A 10,954-nucleotide genomic window follows, 5' to 3' on the forward strand; every position below is an offset into this window, starting at 1 on the left:
ATTATTTTGTTTGTGATGTTAACCACTACATTATGCCACAACATGGTTTACTGGGACACAGCCTGTGATGTGAACACAATCTATGTCAAAAACTGTATGTTTTGGGTTTCAAAGAGTGGCCCTTTTTTCATGACAGTTGGAAGAACCCCTTGCTTTAATCAGAATTGTCTTTCTTGGGGAATAAAGCCTATTCTTTAGCTTTTCGGAGTGTTTGAATATAAAACGGGGAAATATCTGGAGAGATTGTCCGTTGGTTAGCATCTACAGGTTAGGTCCTCGACGTAGGACACAATTGGGACCAACATTTCTGTTGCTAAGCAAAGCGCTTGGTAAGTGAGTTGGGCCTGACTTCGTGACTTTTTTTGCAATCGCTGTTAAGCGAATCGCTGCAGTTGTTAAACGAATCGCGCGGTCACCAAGCAAACCCAGCTTCCCCCGCTGACTTTGCTTCTCAGGGGTTTGTCAAGCACCCAAATTTTGATCACGTGTCCATGGGGAGGTTGCAACAGTGATAATTACAGGGACCAGTCATATATCACTTTTTTTCCCCAGTGCCATTATAACTAATCAATTGGTTGTAAGTCCGGATGACACAGAAGCAAACTCACAGACACTCCAAGGACAGTTACTGATTTTTAAAAAAATCAGTTAAAAAAGAACATATTAACAGAATAACAGAGTTGCAAGAGACCTTAGAGGTCTTCTAGTCCAACCCCCTGCTCTGACAGCAGATCTACACCATCCCGGATAAATGGCTGTGCAGTCTCTTCAGTGATGGAGCAGCCACAACCTCTGGAGGCAATGCCGTTCCACTGTATAATTATTCTAACTGTCCGGAAATTTTCTCTTTAATTCTAGGTTGTTTCTCTCCTTGATTAGTTTCCATATTAATGAACAAATATTTCCATATGAGTCCCTCCCTCTATATAATGTAAGAAGATGGATAGAACAGCTGAGATAAGATTAAGAATTATCAACAGCTGAGGTAAGATTAAGATTTATTAATCTCCACGATAATTATTTTGCAAAGCAATACATTAGCTTTTTACAAGCCTCCTATTCGCACTCCCCCCCCCAACCTGAGAAGCATAAAGAAAACTACACAGTTGATTCTGTCCTCAACTTTGCTCCTACCGCGAAGGAGCTGAGAGATACTAAGAGGGAGAAAACCTCAGGAGAAGAACCACCAGATAAACACTTTTTTAATCCTACGCAAAATGGCCTTATGCATCTTGAAACGTGTGAAGATAAAGTAACGCGAGTGAGGATATTTCACGTCTTAAGTTTCCCCTTCAGCCGTCAGGGTGTAGAGTCAAATTCAGTGAAATTCAGAATTTGCCTGCAAACGACGGAATTATCCTCAAAGACAGGTCTAATGTAGGCTAAAGCAGACACCCTGCAAATCTTGAAAAGAAGTTCATTAGCACCAAGATTTGCATCTCGTTCTTGTCCCGATTTTTTTTTCTTCACCATGCAAATTGAACAGGGCTGTCATTTTCTTCTCACATTTTGTGTTGTTTCAAGCATCTCTATTTCTGCCTTGTGTGCAGCTTGAAAGAAAATAGCACCTCTCTTGCTAGTGTCTCAAGTTAGCTATGAAGAATAGAAATTCAACTTGGTGAAGATCTCACTACAAAAAAGGCACGGATCAAAGAACTTTGGAAATAAGCCGAAAATGGAGGAGTAAAGAACGCAAAGAAATGCGCTGTTAAGAGAAATACTTCTTTTCTCTATTGAAAGTGATGTATTTTGAGTGTTATTAACAGCTGCGGGAAGACCATTAAGATGGTTGAGAGCAGATTAGAAAGAGAGAACATGGCTTTCCATTGAACATACTGTATATACTTATTTTACCCCTCCGTCACCTCTATTCGAAACCTTAAAAACAGGGCTCTTCAAACTTGGCCCTTTTATGACTTGTGGACTTCAACTCCCAGAATTCCTCAGCCAGGCAATGGAGATTTTCAGTCATCCTGGTCACGGTTGTCCCAAAAAGTCCTTCGTCAGGAGGCGACTGGACTTTGTTCTTCTTTGAAGACCGTTTGCTTGTCATCCGAGAAGCACAGCCATCTCTTGGGAAATTCTTGTTAATGCGAGCAGACTGAACAAGTTTCTTAAAGGATGTTCTAAAAGGTTTGTGCTGAAACTCTTGTCTTCTCTTCAACTTCTGACGGGTAAATCAGCTGGATAAAAATGGAGGGTAATGAACCATAGCTACCCTGCAGATCCAGCATGATTTTAGGTGCTTCTGAATGTCTCCTTCCTCCTTCTTCATCATCATCATCGTCATGATGATGATGATGATGTTGGAAGGGACCTTGGAGGTCATCTAGTCCAACCCCCTGCTCAGGCAGGAAACCCTATACCCATTTCAGACCAATGGCTGTCCAGTCTCTTCTTAGAAACTTTCATTGTTGGAGCGTTCACAGCTTCTGGAGGCAGGTTGTTCCACTGATTAATTGTCCCCACTGTCAGGAAGTTTCTCCTTAGTTCTAGGTTGCTTCTCTCCTTGATTAGTTTCCATCTGTTGCTTCTTGTCCTGCCTTCAGGGGCTTTGGAGAATAGCTTGGCTCCCTCTTCTTTGGGGCAACCCCTGAGATATTGGAACACTGCTATCGTGTCACCCCTCACTCTTCTCTTTGTTAAACAAGCCACCCCCAATTCCAGCAACCGTTCCTGATATGTTTTAGCCTCCAGTCCCCCCCTCGTGCTTTTCTTCATTAAACTAGGCATACCCAATTCCAGCAACTGTTCCTTGTATGTTTTAGCCTCCAGTCCCCTGATCATCTTTGTTGCTCTTCTCTGTACTCTTTCTAGAGTCTCGACATCTTTTTTACATCGTGGTGACCAAAACTGGATGCCGTATTCCGAGTGTGGCCTTACCAAGGCATTGTAAACCTTCTAACCTTCTCTGCCATTTTTTGTGAGGATTCTGATCACACCTCCAGCCACCTGCAAAGATTCTGGATTTCTGGCCTACAAAGATGGGGTATCCAGATTTATGCAAGCTCTGCGGTTGGCAGAGTTCTACATCTGGAGAAAAATGGTAATCAGAGCCTGAGATGAAATAAAGGAGAGATCTATTGATAAATGTTGATTTCGCAATAATAAACAGCTGGTAGAATTCAGAGATATTTCCTTCCAGGCTGAACAGTTGGTCCAGCTGTGTTTCCTGATTCAAAGCCAAAACAAAGTCCATTTATATTTCTTCAGAAAGCATTTCTCACTCTTTTCTTAGGGGCAAACACTAGGTGACAGTGGAGGCCATGTTGATTTAATCACAGGTCTGTTAAGATGCCATTGGAGAAGGCAAGTTAAATTCTCCAAATTATTGGGGGGGGGGGATGATATTCTCCAAAGCACCTGAAGGCAGGTTAACAAGTAATGGATGGAAACTAATTTCCATCTAGATTTCTTGAAGCCTTTTAGAATTTGGGATTAAAACCTCATAATCTTAACCCTTCAGAATTGTTAAGGCCTTCTGGGAATCATTATCTAAAATAATCTAAATGCACCACAGATTCAATCAGAATGGAAGGGACCTTGGAGGTCTTCTAGTCCAACCTCTTGCTCAAACAGGAGACCCTATACCAGACATGTCAAACTCGTGAAGTCACATGATGTCATGCAACGTATCGGGACTGTTTTGCCATTGCCGGCAATGAGGTGGACCCGGCTTCCACGTGACACGTCCGGCCCGCAGGCCAGCAGTTTGACACCTCTGCCCTATACCATTTCGGACAAATGGCTGTCCAGTCTCTTCTTTATTTTATTTTTATTTTTTATTTTTTTATTTTAATTCCATTTATATCCCACCCTTCTCCGAAGACTCAGGGCGGCTTACAAGCTTAGCAGTAACCTTCTACTCTATTCTATTCTATTGTACTCTACTCTACTCTACTCTACTCTACTCTACTCTACTTTATTCTGCTCTGCTCTGTTCTGTTCTGTTTTGCTCTGCTCTGTTCTATTCTACCATTATACTGTTCTGTTCTGTTTTTGTTTTTTTAATTCCATTTATATCCCGCCCTTCTCCGAAGACTCAGGGCAGCTTACAAGCTTAGCAGTAGCCTTCATTCTATGTATATGCCTGCTTATTAGGGCTTTCACACACACCCCAAGCGGCATTATTACAAAGTCAGCTTAATTGCCCCCAACAATCTGGGTCCTCATTTTACCTACCTCGGAAGGATGGAAGGCTGAGTCAACCTTGAGCCTGGTGGGACTCGAACCTGCACTAATTGCAGGCAGCTGGTGTTACTTAAGGAGGCATTAGCCAACTGCTCCACCAAGGCTCTATCACCACTGTTCTCAAAACAGTTATCTGCACCAATCTACCCCAATTTGGCTCATCCCTGGTTCAAATCTTGCAAGCCTCACGAGGCACCAACCTTTAGTTTGTGCTCTTTACGGTTGACAATAACAGCTGTGATTTGCTGGTCCATGAAGATGAGGATGGTCACCAGGAGAGCAGGAATAGCTGCAGCCAGATATACCCACCACGGGTTTCCTCCGAATGGTGTGACAAACCAGCCTCTGTTTGGGTTTGTTGGCTTCACAGGGAAAAAGACAGACAGAAACGGGCATCAGAAAGACATTTAAAAAAACATGTCAGGTGAAAGAAAAGAGTTTTTGTAGTAAACCCAAGTTTGCCAAAAAAACCCAAAACAAAACATTGCTAGGAAGGATCAAAGAATACTTCCATATCCTTTGGGTTTTTAGATCCTCATATCCACTGTGTGTGTGTGTGTGTGTGTGTGTGTGTGTGTGTGTGCATGTTTATATGTGCATATGTGTATATGTATATGTATGTGTGTGTATATTTTATTTTTTTTATTTTATTTATTTTAATTCCATTTATATCCCGCCCTTCTCCAAAGACTCAGGGCGGCTTACAAGCTTAGCAGCAGCCTTCGTTCTATGTATATGCCTGCTTATTAGGGCTTTCAGACACACCCCAAGCGGCATTATTACAAAGTCAGCTTAATTGCCCCCAACAATCTGGGTCCTCATTTTACCTACCTGGGAAGGATGGAAGGCTGAGTCAACCTTGAGCCTGGTGGGACTCGAACCAGAACTAATTGCAGGCAGCTGGTGTTACTTAAGGAGGCATTAGCCCACTGCTCCACCAAGGCTCCTTATGTATGTGTGTGTGTACACACAAACACACACACACACACACATACACATACAAGATATATACATGGAGGAAACAGTTTTTAACATACCTTGAATTCACTTGGCACAAGAAGTTTTGGGGTATCCACACCGACCAGAGCATCGATACCACAGAAAATGAAAATTGAAATGATGATGGCAAAATCGCTGATCAATTTCCTTGCCTGAAACAGGAAGGCAATTACGTCAATGTTTTAAACTTGCCTGTTTTAAGGGGCTGACGAATATGCAGGGGGGGGGAAATAACCCCAACGGTGAAAATTTACAAGCAGAAAATCAGAAACTAGAAACACCAGAACTCCCGAGACTTCCGGTGGCGGCGCGGCGCCGAAGACAGCCTTCCCGGGCTGCCCGTGGCTCAGCTGTTTGTTTTTTCGCCCGAAACAGCGCCGATCAGCTGTTCGGGCGAAATTGAAGCCCCCTCCTCGGGAGAAGAGGAGGGGGTGAGGCCCCAGGTAGGGGTAGAGTTCTCCGGGGCCGCCTGAGCTTGGAGCTTGGGCGGCTGAAGGATTGAACTCCCCCGAAGCCTGGGTTGCTCCCAGCTGGCCGGCATCTCTGCTCCGAACTTCTTGGAGCAGAGCCAGGCGTCTGCGAACCATCCCTGCCTGAAGAAAGGACTATGATTTAAAGGAGCAGGCAGAGCGGTACAAGTGGCAAAGGTGAAGAGGATTATTTTACTATACTCTCTAGCTTGTTGGACTTTTTAAACTTTAAGTGAAAGTGCGTCATAATTGAGGACTAAAAGATGGCGGCGAAACCTCCCCCTAAAACTCTTCGGAGCGGTGGATCCTCGCCGGTGCAACAATCATCACTACAGGCGTTGCACCCTCCTGAAGCGCTGACATCGAAGGACTTACGAGATGCTCTGGATAAACTTTTGGAATCAATCAATCAATCAATGGGTGATAAATTTGCACAGATGGAGGAGAAATTGGAGAAATTGGAGGAGAGAATGGAAGAGAGGATGGAACAGAAGTTCAGCGTGATGAAGGTAGACATTTTGTCTTCAGTGCATAAAGTGGTGGAATGTGTGGAAGAATTAGATGAAAAAATGGATGATCTGGCTCAAAGGAATGCTATATTAGAAGTAAAAGCACGGGAGAATGAAAATGCAAGAGACAAAGTGGAAAGGGAGTTAAGCCTAGCCCAATATTACCAGATGCAGTTTGCTGTCAGAATCAGAGGTTTAAAAGAGAATATTAAAGAAGATTTAAAGCAGCTGATTTCTGAGGCTCTTGAAGTGGTATTAAACCAGCCAGCATCTGAAATAAGAGCAGCTATGGATAAAGTGTTTCGGGTGAATTCATGGATTGCCAGACAGAGAAAGTTGCCTAGAGATGTGGTGGTTTATTTTGCAAAAAGAGAGATTAGAGATCAAGTTATACAAGCTGCCTATGATGCTAAAGTGGTGATTGCTGAACAAGAAGTCTTGGTTTTAAAAGAAATTCCTCCAAGGATTTTAAGGGGAAGGAAGGACTATACATTTCTCGTGCATGAGCTTAAGCAAAGAGATATAAGGTTCAGATGGGAGATTCCAGATGGGCTGATGGTGATGCATGAAGGTAAAAGGTATCGGCTGATTACTGTGAAGCAAGCGCGTGATTTCTACAATAATGTCTTAAAAGCAACCCCATTAACACTTCTGGAAGCTGGAAAGGGATCTGGAGAAGGAGAACATCAAGAGGATGAAACAGAGGAAAGTGGTGCTGGAGGAGATCAAGCTACAACTTCTTTGGATGATCCTAGAGAGCAAAGAGTAACGCGTGCTGCTTTAAAACGAGCAAAGAAAATAAAAGAACAAGATCAGCAAAAGTCTTCAGATTCTTCACAACGTACATATAGTCAAGCTGTGGGAGGAGCACGGCCTAAAGAAGTTAGTCCTATCAAAGCTGTGGTCCAAGAGCTTTTGGAGGATATGCATGGCAACTAAATTTCTAACCTGGAATGTTAATGGACTAAATTCACCGCAGAAGAGGAAGAAAGTTTTTCAATATTTAAAACAATTTAAGATAGATGTTATATGTTTGCAAGAAACGCATATTAGAGTTTTGGATCAAAAGCATTTATTGAACTCGAGACTGGGTACGCAATTTGTTGCCTCTGCAGAGAATAAGAAAAATGGAGTGGTTGTTTATGTTAAAAGTGCCTTAACAGCAGACTTAATTGAAGCAGATAAGCATGGAAGATATGTTATGATTGAGCTGTTGTTAGAAGGTAAAAAGACGCTTCTAGTTGGATTATATGCACCTAACCAACAACAAGCTGATTTTTTTAGCTTACTCCACACAAAGCTTACCCAGTTGGATTATAAATCTTTTATTTTTATGGGAGACTGGAATGGTGTTTTGGATGTACAGTTGAACAAGGCTGGAGCTTTTAAGCGCATTCCAAGTCATGCTAGACTGCCTAAATCTTTTTTTGAAATGAAGGATGACCTGGAATTGCGAGATATTTGGCGTGAGAGACACTTGCAGGAGAAGGATTATACTTTTTATTCTGACAGACACCAATCTTTTTCGAGGATTGATTTTATTTTGTTGACTAATGATTTTTTTTTGAGAACTAAAAAGGTGAAGATTTGTGCAAGAACTATTTCTGACCACAGTCCAGTTTGGTTGGAGATTGATAAGGAGAAAAGAGACAGGCGCTCGTGGCGCGTAAATGAGAATTTGTTTAGAAATCAGAGAAATGTGGAAGAATGCAAACAGCGGATGAAGGATTTTTTTGAGATTAATATGAATAAGGGTACCTCTATGGACATGGTTTGGGATGCTAGCAAGGCCTATATGAGAGGGGTGTTGATATATATGAATAATAGACATAGACGTGCAGTGGAAACTAGAAGGAAAGAACTGGAGATTGAAATAAAGGAAAAAGAAAAGGCTTTGATTTTGAATCCAGAGGATGTGAAGATCAAGGAGGCTATTAGACTGCTAAGAGGACAATTTGATAAATTAATGGCAGATCAAGTGGCAACCAATCTGCGGTTTGCTAGGCACAATACTTTTTGCAACGCTAATAAACCAGGCAGATGGTTAGCTTATAGACTGAGGAAAAAACAAAGGGCCTCTAATATAGATAAGATTGAGTATAAAGGAAGGGTTGTGTTTCAACAGAATCTTATTAAGGATGCTTTTGTGGATTTTTATTCGAAATTATATACTAAAGAGGAAATTAATGTAAAAGATATTGATATATACTTGGAGAATGCTAGCATCCCGGTTCTTACGCAAGTACAAAAAGAGGGGATTAATCAACTGATTACAGAAGAAGAAATTCTTACAGCAATTAAGGAACTGAAGGTGGATAAAGCGCCAGGCACGGATGGCTTGACTGCGGCCTATTATAAAAATTTACAATTTGAGATGATAAAGCCGTTAAAGGAACTGTTTCAGACAATTCAGAGGGGGGGAAAGGTGCCACCGTCTTGGAGAACAGCTTTTATCTCTTTGATTCCGAAGGAAGACCAGGATGCAACTCAAGTTAAAAATTACAGACCGATATCGCTTTTAAATACAGATTATAAGATATTTGCTAAGGTTTTGGCTAATAGACTGATGAGGGTTCTGCAACAGGTGATTCATGGGGATCAAACGGGGTTTATTAGTGGTAGGCAAATGAAAAATAATGTGAGACATATAGTTGATGTGTTAGAGTTTTTGGAAAGGCACAACCAGATCTCTGCAGCGCTAATCTTTTTAGATGCTGAAAAGGCCTTTGATCAATTGAATTGGCAATTTTTGTTGAAAGTTTTAGATAAAATGGATTTTGGGGAAAAAATTTTACAGCCGATTAGGGCATTATATCAAAAACAAACTGCCCGAATCATAGTTAACAATAGCCTGACAGCAGCATGTAATATTGAGAAGGGCACAAGGCAAGGGTGTCCGTTATCGCCCTTGTTATTTGTGTTAACATTAGAGATACTATTGGTTAAGATTCGGAACTCGGAAAAAATTAAGGGGATACAAGTTGGAGATCAGGACTATAGATTGAGAGCATTTGCAGATGATCTGGTTGTTACAGTGACCCAGCCAGAGAACTCTGTTGTGGACCTGATGGAGATAATAACACAATATGGGAAGGTCTCTGGATTTAAAGTAAATACACAGAAAACTAAAATTTTGGCTAGAAATATGACAGTTTCACAGAAGGCTCTCTTAGAAGGATTAACTGGATTTGAGATTGTTAAAAGGGTTAAATATCTGGGGGTGATTTTGTCGCCCTCTAATACAAAGCTATATAAAAATAATTATGAAAAACTATGGGGTAAAATTCAAAAAGAATTGGAGAGTTGGCAAAAATTGCAATTGTCTTTGTTGGGACGGATTGCAGCAGTGAAAATGAATGTCCTGCCCAAATTTTTATTTTTGTTTCAAATGATACCGATTCTTAAGAAAGATTCTAACTTGGAGGAATGGCAGCGTGGTATCAATAAATTTGTGTGGGCAGGGAAAAAGCCACGAGTTAAACTTAAGATTATGCAGGATACTCGTGAGAGAGGTGGCCTTAAATTGCCTAATTTTAAATTATATTATGAAGCTGCTGCATTAGTAGGAATAAGCGATTGGATTAATTTGACGCAATTGAGGTTATTAAATCTTGAGGGCCATGATTTGTTGTTTGGCTGGCATGCATATTTGTTGTATGATAAGAAGGTAGATACTGTGTTTAGGATGCATATTTTAAGACAGGCATTGCTGAGAGTTTGGAAGAAGTATAGACATAAGCTAAGCAGCAAGATACCATTGTGGGCAACTCCAAAACACGCAATAGAAAATATACATGCTGGTTTCAAACATGATGTGACTACGTACAAGGAAATTTTAAGCCTGGAAAGGAATGTTTGGTGTTTGAAATCATATAGCCTCTTGCGAGAAGAGAAGGTTGTTCAAACTTGGTTTCAATATATCCAATTACGGGCCAGGTGGAAAGAAGATCAGAAAAATGGATTTACAATGACTGATGAAAATTTGATAAAGCAGATTAGAAATCAGGGATTAGCACATATTAAACGGATATATCTTGCATTGATAGAGATGGACTCGGAAACAGAGCTTGTTAAGGATTGTATGATAAAATGGGCCCAAAATATCCAGGAAGTTATTACAATGGACACGTGGGAAAAGATTTGGGTGAGGAACGTAAAATTTACTCAAGCTCAAAATCTAAGAGAGAACTTTTACAAAATGTTTTATAGATGGCATCTAGATCCTAAAAAGCTTGCAAGTATGTATCCGAATTATCAGCCTAAATGTTGGAGGTGTGGTGATGAAGATGCAACATATTTTCACATATGGTGGACATGCAAGAAGGTTAAGGCTTTTTGGATAAAAGTCTGGTGGAATATGCAGAAGATTTTTAAACAGAGGATAAAGTTTTGTCCGCAACTTTTTTTGTTGGGAATAATTGTAGACGCTACAGTTGTGGACACCAAGCTGATGTTGAACTTAATTACGGCGGCAAGACTTTTGATAGGCCAATATTGGAAGAAAGAGGAACTGCCGACCATAGAAGAGTGGACTTTAAAGGTTTCCGACCTGGCAGAGATGGCGAAGATCTCGGCCTATTTGAAAGATCATTCGCAAGAACGTTATATTATGGAATGGAGAAAATGGATTGAGTTTATCCAGAACAAGTATAGGGTTAAGAAGTTTTATGTAGCATTCGAATAAGTCTTCTTTCGTTTTTTTTTATTCTAGTTTTTTATATATATTTAATATTGTTAAGGTGTGTCTTATCCTATATAAGCTAGAGAGTGATGGATTTTAGAATT

The 10,954-nt window shown here is 40.8% G+C and overlaps 1 protein-coding gene across 4 annotated transcripts in view; it reads right to left on the reverse strand.

Moving 5' to 3' along the window:
* Nucleotides 1-10,954, reverse strand: part of SLC4A4 (solute carrier family 4 member 4) — a 212,282-nt gene that overhangs the window by 24,524 nt on the left and 176,804 nt on the right. For all 4 annotated transcript variants that reach the window (XM_081332175.1, XM_081332173.1, XM_081332174.1 and 1 more), the window contains 2 exons: nucleotides 5,229-5,342; nucleotides 4,392-4,553 (listed from right to left, as the gene is read on the reverse strand). In XM_081332175.1, the coding sequence (XP_081188301.1) occupies nucleotides 4,392-4,553; nucleotides 5,229-5,342 (276 nt within the window). The remainder of the gene's footprint in view (nucleotides 1-4,391; nucleotides 4,554-5,228; nucleotides 5,343-10,954) is intronic.

The sequence above is a fragment of the Vipera berus genome, assembly GCF_964194415.1.
Source record: "Vipera berus genome assembly, chromosome: 7".
NCBI classification, from domain to species: Eukaryota; Metazoa; Chordata; class Lepidosauria; order Squamata; family Viperidae; genus Vipera; species Vipera berus.